Genomic DNA, 18536 nt, shown 5'->3' on the forward strand with positions numbered 1-18536 from the left:
AGGGAGGCGCCATTTCATCCTTCACCTCAGGCAGCAGATTGCCTTGAGCCTCCCCTGGCCTGAGTGCCCGATATTGCATTGGCCTGCTGGAGAGGGTTAGGAGCCTCTTTGCTCCTAGAGAATTGAGCTTCCTGTATCCAGCTGGGCCTACACTCTTGTGCTCCCTAGCAGGGTCCCGCCCGCAGAGCTCTCTCCCTCTGTGGGATTTAAGGTGGACCAGGCTTCTGGCCTGGTCCTGCACATACAAACAGGGGAAAACAGGGCCACTCCGTTACATCATGTAATTGATCTCTATTTCAAGAGCAATATGTCCATCCTCGTTTCGTAACTCATTTCCTCGTTCAGGATGTGTTGGGAAATAGGCTGATTTTGCAATAAAGCATGGCAGGTGCCCAAGTGCTGATCTGTCATTGTAAACTCCCCCCTCCCCCCTCTCTTTCTAGCTCCAGGCCCTTTAGCTCTAGTGTATAAATCATTAAGTCTAACTAGTTAGCAGGTTCAGTTGCAGCTCCTGAAAGCACTATGAAGGCAGCAGGTGGCATCTTCCTTCTTCTGGCATTCCTTGCCCTCTGTATACCTGCAGTTATATCTGGGAAAACAGCAGTACAACGTGAGTACAGAGCAGACAGCCTGAAGTTACAGGTTAGATTACAGAAATGGAGGGGTAGTGGGTTACAGGTGAGGGCAGAACCGCAGGTTACTGGTGACAGGAAGAAGGGCTGGGGCTAGACACACTGGGGCCAAAAGAGAGACACTTTTCACTAGGCAGTTATATTTTAGCCACTCCAAAGGTGGACGTTTTGGGAGGTGAGGTTGGGTCAGGGGAACAAACCATGGAGGCGATTTTCAAAGGAGTTACGCACATAAATGTAGCATATTATCGTAGCAATTTTCAAAAAGCCATGTACTCGAGTAAAATGCATTTTTGCAAAGAAACTGAATGGACAGTTGAATGGCATTTATTGTGGCAATTTTAAAAAGCCCAGTTACTCAAGTAAAGTGCATTTACACATGTAAAACTCAATTTTAAGCATGTACATGTTTTTAAAATCCGGCCCCATGTGTGAATATAGAATTTTTCAAATGTGCATGTGTATTTTCTCCTTCCTAAACCCAGGTGTGTTTTTAGCAGGTGCAAAGTATGTGGGTACTTTTGTATCCCCAAAATCCTTAGCAAATTTTCAAAGAGAAACTACCCGCAAAGCTTCTCTTTTATAACGTACTAATGTTTCACTCGTACCTTGTTGTTAGGCAGCTTGGTGAAATGTTTCCCCCAGACGTCACTTATGCAGGAAATAGACAATCCGAATGTATTAAACATGAGGAACTAGCCCCTCTCATGTATAAGTGACATGGCCCTTCCTTGCTTTTGCAGAGGCAATGTCTGCAATTACTTTAGAGGAAGTTCATCTTTTGACAGATTTTACGCTCAGCTGAGATCTCAGCCAGACCACTCAGGTGATCTTGCAGTATTGTTGAATGAATGTAAATAGTTCTTCAGTGACCTGAAACCTCCATGCCAATTTAGGATTTACGTAGAAAGTTGAAATGCAGAACCTCCAGGGTAACATTCTCTGAAATGCCACACACAGGACGCCCAGAGGCAGGCAGAGCTCCGGAGTCTCAATGTGTGGATGAGGCAATGGGGCAGGGAAGAGGGATTCAGTTTAGTAAGGAACATAGGCAGTGTTCTGGGGCTGGGGGAGTCTTTTCCGAAAGGATGGACTCCACCTTAACCAGCTGCTGGCACTAACCTTCAAAAAGGAGAGAGAACAGTTTTCAAGGGGGAAAGCAGACAGTCACTCAGCAGTGCACGGTTCGGAGGAATGTATCTTCGAAGGATACTAATGAAACAGGAGAATTAGGGAATCCCAACAGAGAGAGTCCATGTGCTTTATATGTAAAAAATCACCTGAGCTAATGATTTCCAAATTATCCCTATTGTCTGAAAAGCAGGATGTTAATACAAACAAAAAGCACACTTTGAAATGTCTGTATGCCAGTGCCAGAAGTCTAAGAAGTAAGATGGGAGAGTTAGAATTAATGTATAGCAGTGAATGATGAGATTGACATAATTGGCATCACAGACACTTGGTGGAAGGAGGATAACCAATGGGACAGTGCTATACCAGGCAGTCTGCCCGAGGCGAGGGATGAAAGGGCAAAGAGAAATCATAAAGCAGGCTGGGGAATGGAGCCCCCCTCCCCCCCCTGGAGTCTGGCTCTTTCGGTGATTTGTAATGCTGGGGGAAGAGGGGCAGGGTTCCCAAAGGAATGGCAGAGATATTATCACTGACAGTCAGTCTTTCTGGGAAGCTGGCAGCCCTGCCACGTTCCTGGGAACCCCTATTTATATGTATATTCTGCATTTCAGAGAAGATTGCATTCAGATACTGCAGATTAGCTCCCTCTCCCCAGTGGGCTCACAGTCTAAGGGTCTGATTCCACAATGGAGGGCGAAGTGACTTGCCCGTGGCCACAAGGAGCTACAGTTGTATGTGATCCCTGGCTTCCCCCGGTTTGCAGCCCACTGCTTTAACCATTAGGCTGCTCCTCCACTCCCTATTGTCTGCCTCCCACTCTTCCCCAGCATCTGCCCCTGGGGATGTGGGCAGGGCCGATGCTCGCTGTTTTCTGCCCCCCCCTCCCCCGCCCAACTTCATTCAGTCTCTGTCTCGGACATGCCAAAAAAAAAACCAAACCAAAAAACAAACCCAATTCCTTCCAGCGACCTAAACTTTAAAACTGTCACCCCTCCACCCTCCAGGTCTTCACCCTCCTCCCCTGGAACCCATTTCTGGTGCAAGAGTATTAGGTGCCCCTGGTAAATCTTATACCCTGGCACCCCGCCTCCTGCTCTCTCCATATACACAGTTAGAAATTATGCATTCATTATTCAGGTTTTACATGAAAAGGAATATTCAAAGTACAGTCTTCTGAGATGAAAAAAAAAATCACAAGTATTTGCATGCATTTCTTTGGTGTCAACCAGAAAACCCTACAAAAAAAGACACTTGGAACCCATATGGCATTAGGGCTACTGTAATGCGTGTTAAGTATGGGCTTGACCCTCAAAAAGCCATGAGTAAATTACAATTAAAATATAATAAACCAAACCTCCACCCTAAAATAGCCCTAACTGCCACACTTAAAAATGTAATAACCCTATCTATGAAAAGGCAACAGTGCAAATATTACACAACACCCCAAAACACCAATACACCTCCTATTAAGAAAACAGAAGAAACCAAGCTACATGCTAGTAGAATACCTCTCCTTGGTCACACATGTAGAACATAGGCAGACCAAATACAAATACACCAAATACAAAATAAAGAGAGTATAAATAGAAACATGCAGGCAAAAACTGAATAGGAAAACCACACCAAGAGATACTCTATGCAGTGCAACAATGGAAAAACAGAAACCACCACCAATCCTAAGACATTAAACAATAAAATCAAGAAATACAATAAATACATTAATCATAATAGTATAAATATACTAATAAAAAGAATATTTCAAAACAGCTGGAAGATTCAATAATTAAAAACTCATAAAAAATTTGTTTTAAATTTCTCAAACACCAATATTTCACATCAAACACCATCTAAAAATTAAAACTAATAAGGATAAAATAATTCATGCTCTCCATACCTGGAACCTTTTGATTTCATCACTCTGAGAGTGTCATGAATTATTTATTTATTTATTTAAGGCTTTTATATACCGATGTTCCTGTACTAGTACAAATCACTTCTGTTTACATAGAACCAAAGTTGGAAATTACATCAAACAAGAGGGCACAGATAACAGGGCTAGGTGCCCTGTTATCTATGCATTCATCACTAGTGAGTGATGAATGCATAAACTTTCTCCTCCCTGTCTCTCTCATAGATATAAATCTATACATACATATGCTCTCTCCCTCATATGTGCACATGCTTCCTCTTGCATACACACGTTCACATGCACATGCTCCCTCTTTCTCTCACACATTCTTAGACTCACACACATGCTCACATATGCTCTTTCCTTACATATACATGTTCACACACATTCCCTCTTACACACGCACAAGAATCCTTCTCTCTCACATATACATGCTCAGATACACCCACGCTTACACACTCACATGTTCAGAAACATACTGAAGAGTACACCCTGTGCTTCAGTACCACAACTTTTCCTAATATAAATTGAAGAATTTACTTTTAAAAAAAAAATTACTATTTTAGCCCTCTTATTCCATCATCCCTGGAGCCTGATTCTGTCTCAGTGCTCCCTCTCTCTCACACACACACACACACACACGAGCTCTTTCACACACATGCTCAGACACACACATGCCTCCTCTCACAACCACACACAAACACACACATTCAGCCCTCTACACATACTCACTCTCACCGGGGCCTTCATCTTTGCCGCGAGCAGGATGAGCTCCGCTCATGGCATGCCAGGGTCTCCTCCATCTTTGCCATTATCTGCGCAGAAAATGGCAAACATGGAGAAGACCCCAGCTGTGCAGGGGGGAATTCTGCGCAGATTCTGTGCTCCGCAGTAGCACAGACTTCTCCCAAGACCATCCACCGGAGGCCCGTGCATCCTTTGTTTTGGCTGCAGGGTGAGGTGGTTGCTAGAGGAGTTGGGGGGGGGGGGCAGTTTTTGCCGCTTGCAAAGTTTGCCGCCTGAAACGTCCACCTCACCCTGCCTCATTATAGAACCACTCCTGTCAGAAACCCACACACAGATACAGACACTCATGCTTTACACCAAGGCCTCTCCTAGTAGCCCCGGCCCTCCACTTCTGCTGCGGGGCAGGTTGGGAATTGCTTCATAGCTTTTTTTTTCCTTCTGGTCGCCTAGAACCATTATCCCTTGAGCTTGCATCTGTCTCAGTGCTTTCTCTCTTTCAGACTCGCACACACACACACCCCCATGCATCCTCTCTCTCACACACACACACACACACACGCACGCATCCTCTCACACACACTCGATCAGACACCCACACACAAATACATATGTTACATGCTCAGACACACACATGTCTACACCAAGGCCTCTCCCAGCAGCCCTGGCTATCCAATTCTGCTGCAAGGCAGATTGGGAACTGCCTCGCGGCTTTTTTTTCCTTATGGTTGCCTGGGAACCAAGTGGTCCTGCAGGCTGCAGCTCTTCACCTTGGCTGCGCGGCTCTTCAACTCATCTGGCTGAGAGGCCCTGCAGCTCTTTCTCCTCTTTGACGCGCAGTGGGAAGCGAACCGCCACATGGCCCCTATGGGTTGGCTCCTCCTCTTCTTTACCATGCGGCCCTGCAACTCTCTTATTTTTGTCATGCGGCTGATTGTGAACTGCCACGCGGCCTTACGGCTCCTCCTCCTTCATTACCACGTGGCCCTGCAACTTTCTCATCTTTGTCGTGCGGCTGATTCTGAACTGCCATGCGGCCTTACGGCTCCTCCTCTTCTTTGCGACTGCCCTGTAGCTCTTCATCTTTGTCAGGTGAACAAGCACACGGCCCTGCAACTCCCTTTTCTTCATTGTGGGACCTTGTGGATCCTCCTCCTTGCGGTGGCACCAGCAGCTCATTCCCTGAGGCCGCCGTCCTGTGCAAATGCATGGCTTGCACAGGTTGCGCCAGCCTTGGATATTGGAGGCCGATGAATAGTGAGAGTCCGGGTATGTGGCACACTCTTAGGACCAGTGCAAGAGTGTTAGAAGCCCTAGACGAACTATTCAGCCTTTTGTTCCTCCTTCCCTCTACTCCCCACACAATTAAATATTATGCTTTTTTTTTTTTTCATTTTAAAATTTCTTATTAACCACTTCCCTAACCTAAACAGGTGTAAAATCAGGGACATTCAAACTACAATCTTCTGAAGTAAAAATATCACTTACAACATGTATATTATATTTATATGCACTGTAAAAAAAAACCCAAAACCACTTTCAATAACAGTAGTTCAATAGGCTTAATAAACTGCTTCTCCCATAGTAATCAAGATGGTTTACTGGATCCCATATGGCAGGGGTGAGCAAACGTTTTGAACTGCATGTGATAGGTCGGGGCCCCCCAAGATGGGTTACTATATATATATAGATATTTTATATAAGATATACACAGACACATACATGAAGAGTATTCACCAGGCAGTCACACTGCCAATCAGTGGCTGAAAGTCCTCATTTGCTATTGCTGAAAGGAGTAAGATCACACATACACATGGCCACAAAGAGGCAGACCAACAGAAAGCAAAACAGACACCGGGTCAAACATAGAAATATATAGAGGCCCCATACTCAGAAAGACAGCTACCTGACACCCAGACAGATGAAGACACCCCACAGAGAGACAAGGCAGTGTCAGTGGTCATGGCACTGCCGGGGTAAGTGAGGGTGCCATTTTCAAAATGTGAAAGAATTGGCGGCAGCAGCAGTCACAGAGTGCTCACTGGGTAAGAGTGAGTGAGAGAGTACTGTAAGAGGGCGATCATAACTCTATGGGCCGGATTTTAAAAGGGTTACGCGCATCCCTACACATGAACTGTATTTGGCAAACATTAAAGGGAGCCAGGATAATCAATTGAAGCCTGCAGCTGAGGACAGATTCATTATGACTCATGTAGCAATTAGTGCATTTTCCAGATTAGCCTGCATAACACAATTCTCAACATTCAGCATTATTTCTGCTGCATGGAGTTTTATCTGAGAGGCTCTGAGGTTGTGAGGGAGCCAGTGAGAGCATGAGTGTGTATGAGAAAATCCAGGGGAGTAAGAGTGTGTGTGTGGGGGGGTGGGGAGAGAGAGAGTATCTTACAGCCTGAGAGTGTGTCAGTGTCTGAGAGCGAGAGGTTATGGTGGGTATAAGAGCATGAATGTGTATGTATGTGACAGTGTGGGGTAGATTTTCAAAAACGGCGCGTTCGTGTACTTTTGTTGGCGCTCCAGGCGCCAACAAAAGTACGCGGGATTTTAGTAGATACGCGCGTAGCCGCTAAAATCCTGGATCGGCGCGCGCAAGGCTGCCTATTCCGTGTAGCTGGCGCGCGCCGAGCCGCACAGCCTGCTGCCGTTCCCTCCAAGGCCGCTCCGAAATCGGAGCGGCCTCGGAGGGAATTCGCTAACGCCCTCCCCTCACCTTCCCCTCCCTTCCTCTACCTAACCCACCCCCCCCGGCCCTGTCTAAACCCCCCCCCTACCTTTGTTGGGGGATTTACGCCTCCCAGAGGGAGAAGTAAATCCCCGCGCGCCAGCGGGCTGCTGGCGCGCCTAGACGCAACCCGGGGGCGGTTCGAGGGTGTGGCCATGCCCCCGGGCCCGCCCCGAAACGCCACGTCCCGCCCCGAAAACGGTGCGCCGCTCGGCCCCGCCCCCGACACGCCCCCTCGGAAAACCCCGGGACTTACGCGAGTCCCGGGGCTCTGCGCGCGCCGGTAGGCCTATTGAACATAGGCGCACCGGCACGCAGGGCCCTGCTAGCGTAAATCCGGGTGGATTTACGCGAGCAGGGTTCTTAAAATCCGCCCCTGTATGTGTGAGAGAGAATGGACATGTGAGTATGTGTGAGAGAGAGGATAACCTCAATCCTCAACAATATCAGGGTGACTGGAAATCAAGAGCTCCCATGTATGGACAGCAAGGGCTTTTTAAAATCCTTATTAGTTTTAATTATTGAATGTTATTTGATATATGTGCTGTTTTGAAATATTTTATTGGTGTTTGGGAAATTGTAAAAAATGTATATGATTTTAATTAATAGAAATTCTATTTATCAGTAGTTTTAAAATATTCTTTTATTAGTATGGTTTTACTATAACTGATGCTTTATGTTTCTTGATTTTATTTGTTTTATGAGGAATGGTGGTTCTGTTTTTCCATTGTTAATACACAGAGTCTGGCTTCTTGGGGTTTCCATTTCAATTTTTGTCTAATTTGTGCTCCTTTATTTTGTAGTCTGTATTTGGTGAGGGTCTGTCTCTGCTCTGTGTGTGTGACCATTATGAGAGATTCTGCTAGCATAGGGATCTATAGCAATCGGGTTTGTTTTGTTTCCTCAGTAGGTGGTGTATTGTTATCCTAGGACCCAGTGTAATATTTACCCTTGCTTATTCACAGGGAGGGTTATTGTTGTTTGAGTTCTTGGTGTTATTACTGTTGTGTTACAATGGGATTGCAGTATAGATTTTGAGTGTCTTTTTTGCAGGGTTTTGTGTTAGTTCACAATGTGCCTGGCAGTGGAAGGTGTTTGTGCTGCTGTTACTGTGAGGTGACACCAGAATTTGAAAATATCTTTTAGTATGATGAGCTATAAGGGAAACATCCAAGCTCCATTGTTTGGGGGAATTTCAGTGGATGCACAGAGTTAGAGAACTGGAGGTGCAGGATTTATATTGACATTCTGTCCCTTCCTATATATTTCAGTCTTCACTCTCATTGCCGTATAGAATTAGTTGTAGGAAGATTTTTTACATATTGGCATTTGCATGAGATTCATGCTACTGGGGTTTTTTGTGATTTAATTGTAGAAATAGAGCAGCAGCAGCTGAAGAGAAGGAGGACAGGGGAGAAAGAAGGCACTTTTATTGAAGAAGAGTGAAGGGGAAAGGAGATCAGCGGGCCCTGGCTTGAGTCACTTGGAGATCAAAACTGTCGTGGCTCCTGGCATAGCTCCTGGCGGGGACCTGATCTACAGCGCTGTACACCGAGGTTAAAAAAAGTGAAAAAAAAAGAAAATAATAGCAGCAGTGGCTGTGTCCAGTAGCAGCAGTAGCAGTCATCTTCAGTAGTGCCTGTCGTCAGTAGCAGTAGCCATCTTTCAGCACTAGGGGCCTACTATGCCTCAGCCTCAAAACCTTGTAAAATGAGTAAAAAACAAACATTGCTCGAGAGCTTCTTTGAAGAGGGAGAAAGACCCAATGATGACACAGATGAAGACTCCATGACTGCTAAAAAAAAAAAAAAAAAAAAAAAAAAAAAAGAAAGCTGCATTTAAAAGAAAATACAATAGTCCTACTTAAATTATGGGTTCCTCGCAACAGGCTATTCACAGGCCCCAAGCCTGTCTAATATGTGGCAACCGGCTATCCAACGAGGCCATGAAGCCTTCAAAACTGATTCGCCACTTACAGACCAAGCACCCTGCATCAAAAGACAAGCCTTTGGAGTTTTTTGAAAGAAAAAAACGTGAACACGAAGGAGAGAAGCAATTAGTGAAGGCCACCACATCAACAAATGTGTCTGCACAGAGAGCATCATTCTTAGTGGCTAACCACATTGCTAAGGCTAAGAAGCCCTTCACTATTGGTGAAGAGTTGATCCTGCCTGCCGTTAAGGACGTTTGCCATGAACTTTTAGGAGAGGCTGCAGTTAAAAAGGTGGCACAGGTTCCTCTTTCAGCGAGCACTGTCACTAGATGAATTAATGAAATAGCAGAAGACATCGAGGTACAATTGTTAGAGAGGATTAATGCGTCACCATGGTACGCAATCCAGGTTGACGAGTCTACTGACGTTGACAACAAGGCAATGATGCTTGTATGTGCGATATATTTTTCAGGAGGATGTGCATGAGGATATGTTATGTGCATTATTGTTGCCAGCCAACACCACAGGTACAGAACTATTCAAGTCTTTGGATGATTACATATCAGGAAAATTAAACTGGTCATTTTGTGTCGGTATGTGCACGGACGGCGCAGCTGCCATGACTGGACGGCTTTCAGGTTTAACTACTCGGGTCAAAGAGGTTGCATCTGAATGTGAGTCTACGCACTGGGTCATCCATAGAGATATGCTGGCAAGCCGAAAAATGTCACCTGAACTTAACAGCGTTTTGCAAGATGTGATTAAAGTTATTAATCACATCAAAGCACACGCCCTTAACTCACGTCTGTTCGAGCAGTTCTGTGAGGAGATGGACGCAGAGCACAAACGTCTTCTCTTACACACACAAGTCAGATGGCTTTCTAAAGGTAGAGCACTGGCCAGAGTTTTTGAATTACGAGAACCGCTTCATAGATTTCTTTTAGAAAAAGAATCGCCACTTGCAGCACATTTCAGTAGTGAGGAATGGGTCACAAAACTTGCTTGCTTGTGTGACATATTCAACTTGTTGAATGAACTTAATCTGTCACTTCAGGGGAGAATGACAACTGCCTTCAAATTGGCAGATAAAGTTGCTGCATTCAAAGCCAAACTGGAAGTGTGGGGACGGCGAGCGAGAATAGGGATATTTGACATGTTTCAAACATTAGCAGGGATTTTGGAAGAGACAGAGCCTGAGCTTTCATTCTTCCAGCTGGTGCGTGATTACCTATCTCAGCTTTCAGTAGAGTTTGAGCATTACTTTCCAACCACAAAAGACCCACGAACTAGGAAGGAATGGATTCGCAACCCATTTGTGAACAAGCCAGGTGAATCGACCTTGTTCGTGCTTGAAGACCAACTGCTTGAGATTGCAAACGATGGTAGCCTTAAAAGTATGTTTGAGACTTCAAATCTCCCAATGTTCTGGATTAAAGTCAAGGCAGAATATCCTAAGATTGCCACAAAAGCACTGAAAACTCTGCTTCTATTTCCAACATCCTATCTTTGTGAAACTGGGTTTTCTGCAATGACAACAGCAAAAACGAAATTACGGAGTAGACTGGACATAAGGAACACACTTCGGGTGTCACTGTCTCCCATCACCCCTAGATGGGAACGTCTTGTTGCAGGAAAACAAGTCCAGTGCTCACACTGATCCAGGAAAACAAGCCCAGTGCTCCCACTCATTCTGAACCTATGGTGAGTTGAGTCACATTCACATTATAAATGTCATAATTAAATAAGTATGCACTAAAATCCAACCCCATCCATAACCCCGCCCCCATATGACCAAAGCCCCGCCCCACCCCCACCCTGCTGGGCCATGGAAAAATGGTCTTGCTTGAAGCCGGTCCCAGGTGCAAAAAAGGTTGGGGACCACTATCCTAGGCTATTTAAACGCCCTGAACACCAGAACTACCTCCCACAGTAACACCATCTTCAGAAAACCCTGCCCCTCTGAGGACCTAATCGCAGCACTTTCCAACTCCCTATCTAAACTAGACTGTACCTCCCCTGAAGCTGCCCTCAACTCATGGAACAAATTCACCCTTGACATAGCAAACGAACTATGTTCCCTCATCAACCGAGACCTACACCCTACACAAAAAAATAGAAATCCATGGTACACATCAGAATTAAAGACAATGAAAAACAATCTCAGACAGAGAGAGAAACTGGCGCAAGAACCCCTCCTTGCAACTAGCAGCCATGTACAAATCCAGTCTGCACACATACAGACTCGCCACACTTAAAACGAAACGAGACTTCTATGTATCCAAAATTCACGAATACATGTACAACCTTAAAGCACTTTTCTCTTATGTATCTTACCTCACTAAGTCTTCACCGCCTGCCATCTCTGACCACGAAGCTACCAGTAAATGTGAAGAGCTTGCCCTATTTTTCCATAATAAAATAGCAAACATCCTCCTAAGATTCCCCGTCACCTCACCTCCCATGCCCATCATCCCGACCATTGCCAATGCCAATCTAAACCCCCTTGACATTACCTCTTCTAAAGATATTGAATCTATCCTTAAAAAAACTAAACCAGCATCCCACCCTACAGACACCCTCCCCACAAAAGCACTCCTAACCATTTCCAACACCATCGCTAAACCCTTAGCTGACATCATCAACTGCTCCATATCCATTGGCACAGTCCCTGACACCCTCAAGCATGCAGTTGTCAAAACCACTCATCAAAAAACCCTCCTTGGACCCAAAAGACCCCGCAAACTACTGCCCCATTTCCAATCTTCCATTTATCGCTAAAATCATGGAAAAGGTGGTCAACTCACAACTCATGGACTACCTTGATGATAACAACGTTCTCTACCCCGCTCAATTTGGTTTTCGTAAACAATACAGAAACCCTCCTACTCACTCTCTCTGACGCCCTTTTCATAGGCATTGATCAAGGCCACAGCTACATCCTCACCTTCCTCGACATCTCCGCAGCGTTCGACACAATAAGTCACAACCTCCTTCTATCTCGACTCACCGACATTGGCATTTCTGGCACAGCCCTCCTTTGGTTTACATCATACCTTGCCAACAGAAAATTCTCTGTCAAAATAGGCACCTCAGAATCCACTCGCTACTCCCTCACCCAAGGAGTTCCACAAGGCTCATCACTCTCCTCCACCCTATTCAATATATACCTCCTGCCACTCTGCCACCTCCTAACCGACCTGAGCCTCAAATTTTACATCTACGCTGATGATGTACAAATCATCATCCCGATACAAATCGTCATTTCGATACAAGACTATCTCAGAATCACTAAAATTCTGGGAGAAATGTCTAAACTCTATAAACACCTTACTCGCAAATCTCCACCTTGCCCTGAACTCCTCCAAGACTGAGCTGCTTCTCATATCCAACCATCAAAGCCCTAAGCCTTCACTCTCAAGTGACCCAGCCTTCAATTCTATTGCCTCTCAACCCTGCATATGAGATCTTGGAGTACTAATTGACTAATCTCTAAACATGAAAAAACACATCAACAAAGTCCTAAAGGAAGGCTTCTACAAGCTCAATGTCATGAAAAAGCTCAAACCACTTCTCCACACCCACGACCTTCGCACAGTCATTCAGGCAACCCTCTCATCCAAACTTTACTGCAACTCCCTTTTTCTTGGCCTCCCCTACTGCACCATAAAACCACTCCAAATGCTGCAGAACGCTGTAGCTAGAACCATCACCCATGCCCGCAAATCCGATTACATCACCCCCATCCTCAAAGAACTTCATTGGCTCCCTATCCCCTCACATATCCTCTTCAAAACCCTTACCATTATTCATAAATCCATTTACACACAATTCTAACTGGCTTGACGAGCCATTCCACTTCATACAATCCAGCCATCCCACTCAAACTAGCCGCAATGGCATGCTCCATATCCCTTCCCTCAAAAAGACACACCTATCCTCCACAAGAGATCAAGCCCTGTCTATTGCAGGCCCCGCCCACTGGAACACACTACCTGCGAACCTCCGCCTTGAGCCCTGCACCATCAAATTAAAAAAAAAAAATTAAAGACCTGGCTCTTCAAACAGGCATACCCAGATTAGGACCCTCTTCCTCAACTCATCTCATCTGTTCCCTCTAAACCACCAATAATCTTGTTATGATATTACCATGTAATGATGTAATCATGTTATTTTCTCTGCAGTTTTTTCTTTTTCCATGCGCCTTCCTTTAATTATTTATTTAGGTTTTTTTAGCCTCTGTTATCCCACCCCCTTCCCTGTTTTATGTAATTTCTATCTTTAGTTTGGATGTAAGCCGATATGATGTACCTACTAATATCGGTATAGAAAAGCCTCTAAATAAATAAATAAATAAAATAAACCCCGTCAGATCCCTGAAACCTTGCCTCAGCAACAGGTCCTCCCGCCTAGCAGTGCGTGTTGCTTCTCTCTGTGCCTTCCCTTCGCTGTGCTGTGCCTGCCTCATTTTCCTGCTGTCTTGCCTTGTCTGTGCCTTGACCTGTCCACCATGTCTTGTTCTTCTTGCCTTGTCTTGCTCCTCTATGTCTAGTCTTTGTCTTGTCATGATTCTCTGGGGCTGCCTTGTATTCTGATATCTGCTTGCTGCCTGCCTTGACCTGGACCTGGACCATGTCTGTTCTCTGCCTGCCTTGGTCAATGCCCATATTGGGACTCTTTGCTCCTTAAGGGACACTTGTCTAAGCCCTGCCAGTCCCTAGAACCCAAAGGTTCAACCTGCAGGGAACAAGGCTGGTACAGGTGAAGCTCGAGCTCTAGTCCCTGTAAGGGTGTGTCCACCAGCTGTTGGCATGGGCCTAGTAGGTTTGCCTATTAGGCTGCATCAACCGCACCACAGCCCAAGGGCTCACATCCATGACAAATTACCATCCAGGAAAAAGATTTTTCATCATGCTGGACAATACATTGAAATCATCGGCTCAGTGTGCTGCAGCAGTCAAAAAAAGTATTGTTCCATCATGAGACCGCACCTTAAATACTGTGTACAAATCTGGTCATCACATCTCAAAAAATATATAATTGCACTGGAAAAGGTACAGAGAAATGTGACCAAAATGATAAAGGGGATGGAATGTCTCCCCTATAAGAAGAGGCTAAAGTGCTTAGGGCTGTTCAGCTTGGAGAAGAGACAGCTGAGGGAGGATATGAAAGATGTCTATAAAACAATGAGAGGACTAGAATGGGTAAATGTGAATTGGTTATTCATTCTCTCATCTAATACAAGGACTAGTGGGCACTCCATGAAGTTAGCAAGTAGCACATTTAAAACAAATTGGAGAAATGTTTTTTCACTCAATGCACAATTAAACTCTGGAATTCATTGCCAGAGGATGTGGTTAAGGCAGTTAGTGTAGCTGGGTTTAAAAAAGGTTTGGATTTAAATTTTCCTATTTTCTCCTCCTCCTCCCTTTTTCTTCTTTTTGGTTTCTTTTTTCAGGGGTTGCATATATTGTATATTTCTATACATTTATATGTATATTTATAATTCTTTTTTTTTCTTTATTATGTGTTTTTGTATACCTCCTGGATACTGATACAAAGTTTTTCATGCTTTGTTAATTGAAATATCATTAAAAATAAAGTTAAAAAAAAGGGTTGGACAAGTTAATGGAGAAGTCCATAACTTGCTATTAATCAAGTTGACTTAAGAAATGGCCTCTACTTATTACCAGCATTAATAGCAAGGGGTTTATTTACTATTTGGGTACTTCCAGGTATTTGTAACTTCTGTTGGAAACAGGATGCTGTTTATTGCTTTGATGTATGCTTGTAAAATATTGCATTTATTAATAACTTCATGGACTCTCAGTCTTACCCAGTATGGCAATTTCTTATGAAAAGCTTCTTTATCCTAAGGCCATGTTTTAAGGTACAGTCAAAAGGAAACAATGAAATTCTTGTTTGAATACAGATATTTATTTAGTTATTTTATATACCGTCTTTCCAAATAAAGATCACAATGTTTACAACATAACATACATATTATGGCATGACTTATATAATGACTTAATGTAATCACATAACATACATACTATACATCGGCATGAACATTGACTTAATGTAATCAAATGAAATCTAGATAAGAACTTAAGACTTGCCATACTGGGTCAGACCAAAAGTCCATCAAGGCCCAGTATCCTGTTTCCAACAGTGGTCAATTCAGGTCATAAGTACCTGGCAGGATCCCAAGTTGCTTATCCCAAGAATAAGCAGTGGATTTCTGCAACTCCACCTTAATAACAGTTTATGGACGTTTCCTTCAGGAACTCATCCAAATCTTTTCTAAATGCAGCAATAGTAATATCTTTCACCACATCCTCTGGCAATAAATTCCAAAGCTTATTTATGCATTGAGTAAAAAAACATTTTCCTTTTAGTTTTAAATGTATTGCCTAATAACTTCATTGTGTGCCCCTTAGTCTTTCTACTCTTTGAAAGAGAAAACCAATTAAAATTTACTTGTTTCATTTCGCTTATTATTTTATAGACCTTAATCATATCTTCCCTCAGCCATCTCTTCTCCAAGCTGAAAAGACCTAACCTCTTTAGTCTTTCCTGATGGGGGAATCATTCCATCCCCTTTATCATTTTGGTTGCCCTTCTCTATAACTTTTCTAATTCTGATGTCACTCCTTGTGACCTTGGGCAAGTCACTTTACCCTACATTGCCTCAGGTACAAAAACTTAGATTGTAAGCTCTCTGGGGATAGGGAAATACCTACAGTACCTGAATGTAAACCGGTGTGATATCTCAATTGAGATGAATGTTGGTATATAAAAATAATAAATAATATATCTTTTTTGAGATGTAGTGACCAGAACTGCATGCAGTACTCAAGATGAGATTGCACCATGGAGTGAGACAGAGGCATTATGATATTCTCTGTTTTGTTCTCCATTCCCTTCCTACTGTTAAGGTTTTGTCTGTGGTGCAGCCTCCCCTCCACCAGGGGACCCCAGTGAGCAGACTTTACAGGCTGGCTAAGCTCCTTCCTCTTGCCTGCACCACACCCAGATTTCAGCCTTACGTAAACCTGTCTGTTCCTTGCTTTGATGCCTTGTCATCGAGCCTACTTGATTCCCTGCTTGGCCCTGTCCTGCCTTCCAGTTTGTCTACCCTTGTCTTGTGGCCTTTTCAAGCCTTATACTCTACCCTTGCTCTCAGGCCTCTCAGGCCTCTGTTCCTAGTCTTGTCTCACCTTGTGGTCATCCGGCCTTCTGCTACCAATCTTGACCTGTGGCCTTAGGGCATTCCAGCTTCTTCCTTTCTTGCAGTCTACCTTGGCCTACTCCTGCCTTGTGGCCTATCCAAGCCTTGCCTATGGCCTCTCTAGGCCTTTCTCTTTCATGCCCCTTGGGGTCTTCTTGTAGTGCTGTTTTCAGGCTTATGTTTATGTTCCATGCTGTCCTTGTCTTGCACTGTCTTGTCCTGTCTTACCTGCACTCTGTTCCAGTCTCACCTGCACCCTGTTCCAGTTCAGCCTTGGTTCCAGCCTTACCCGCACTCTGTTCCACTCCCAGCCTTAGTTCCAGTCCTGCATTACCCTCAACTCCAGTCACTATCTAAATCCTGCTGGCTGCCGTAACCCAAAGACTCAACCTATGGTGAATATGGCTGGTATAGGCCGAAGATTTGCTAGCTTAATCTGAGTCTGTCCTGTAGTCCTGGACTGCCCCTGTGAGAGTTCACCAGCCCAGCAAGGCCCTCAGCCACAAACCCTAATAATATCTAGCATTGTATTTGCTTTTCTGTCTCCTGCTGCACACTGAACAGAAGATTTTAATATATTATCCATGACGCTTAGAGCCTTTTCTTGAATGGAGAATCCTAATGTGCAACCTTGCATTGTCTAGCTGTAATTTTGGTTACTCTTCCCTAGATACATCACTTTGCACTTGTCCACATTAAATTTCATTTGCCATCTGTATGCCCAGTCTCCCAGTTTTGCAGGGTCCTCTTGTTATTTCTCACAATCCTCTTATGATTTAACAACTTTGAATAACTTAATGTCATCGGAAAATTTGATAACCTCATTCAGTGTTCCCATTTCCAGGTTGTTTATAAAATTATGTATATATATTAAAAAGCAGTAGTCCCAGAACAGATCCATGGGGCACTCCAATATTTACCTTTCTATATTGGGAAAATTTACCATTTACCTCTATTCTCTGTTTTCTATTTTTTAACCAGTTCCCAATCCACAATAAAATACTTCCCCCCCCCCCCCCCCAATTCCATGACTTTTTAATTTCCTAAGAAGTCTATCATGAGGGACTTTGTCAAATGCTTTCTTAATATTCATACACTATATCAACTACCTCACCTTTTTCCACATGTTTGTTTATGCCCTCAAAAAAACAGCAGATTGGTGAGGCAAGACTTCCCTTAGTTAAATGAAACTATGCCTATCTATAAGTTCAATAATTTTGTTCTTTATGATACTTTTCACCATTTTGCCTGGCACAGTCATCAGACTTGCTGGTCTGTAATTTCCTGTATCATCCCTTGATCCGATTTTAAAAACTGGCATTATATTGGCAACCCTCCAGCCTTCAGGTACCATAGATGATTGTAATGATAGTTTTACAAATTACTAATAGCATGTCTATAATTTAATTTTTCAGTTCTTTCAGCACTCCGGAATGTATACCATCTAGAGATGTGAATCGTGTCCTCGATCATCTTAACGATCGATTTCGGCTGGGAGGGGGAGGGAATCGTATCGTTGCCGTTTGGGTGTTTAGAATATCGTGAAAATCGTTAAAATCGTGAACCGGCACACTAAAACCCCCTAAAACCCACCCCCGACCCTTTAAATTAAATCCCCCACCCCCAAATGCCTTAAATTACCCTGGGATCCAGCGGCGGTCCATAGCTAAATCGGGGGAAGGCAGGAAAACCGGCACACTAAAACCCCCTAAAACCCACCCCCGACCCTTTAAATTAAATCCCCCCCCCCAAATGCCTTAAAGTACCCTGGGGTCCAGCGGCGGTCCGAAACGGGCTCCTGCTGTTGAAGCGTGTTGTCTTCAGCCGGCGCCATTTTGCAAAATGGCCGCCGCAAAATGGCGGCGGCCATAGACCAACACTATTCGACCGGAGGTCACTTCCGGACCCCCGCTGGACTTTTGGCAAGTCTTGTGGGGGTCAGGAGGCCCCCCCAAGCTGGCCAAAAGTCTCTGGGGGTCCAGCGGGCGTCCGGGAGCGATCTCCTGCCACGAATCGTTTTCCGTACGGATAATGGCGCCGGCCATACGCGTATGGCCGGCGCCATTTTCCGTATGGAAAATGGCGCCGGCAGGAGATCGACTGCAGGAGGTCGTTCAGCGGAGGTCCGGAACCCTCGCTGAACGACCTCCTGCAGTCGATCTCCTGCCGGTGCCATTATCCGTACGGAAAACGATTCGCGGCAGGAGATCGCTCCCGGA

General features: G+C 44.5%; 1 protein-coding gene across 3 annotated transcripts in view; it reads left to right on the forward strand.

The window, feature by feature from the left end:
- Positions 1–473: 473 nt before the first annotated feature.
- LOC115088268 (perlwapin-like) overlaps positions 474–18536 on the forward strand; it is a 65191-nt gene continuing 47128 nt past the window's right edge. The window contains exon 1 of one of the 3 annotated variants that reach the window (XM_029596381.1): positions 474–610. In XM_029596381.1, coding sequence (XP_029452241.1) covers positions 523–610 — 88 coding nt within the window. In that variant the 5' untranslated portion in view covers positions 474–522. The remainder of the gene's footprint in view (positions 611–18536) is intronic. The other 2 variants (XM_029596380.1, XM_029596382.1) reach the window with 2 other exon arrangements.

This window comes from Rhinatrema bivittatum, chromosome 3, assembly GCF_901001135.1.
Source record: "Rhinatrema bivittatum chromosome 3, aRhiBiv1.1, whole genome shotgun sequence".
Lineage (NCBI taxonomy): Eukaryota > Metazoa > Chordata > Amphibia > Gymnophiona > Rhinatrematidae > Rhinatrema > Rhinatrema bivittatum.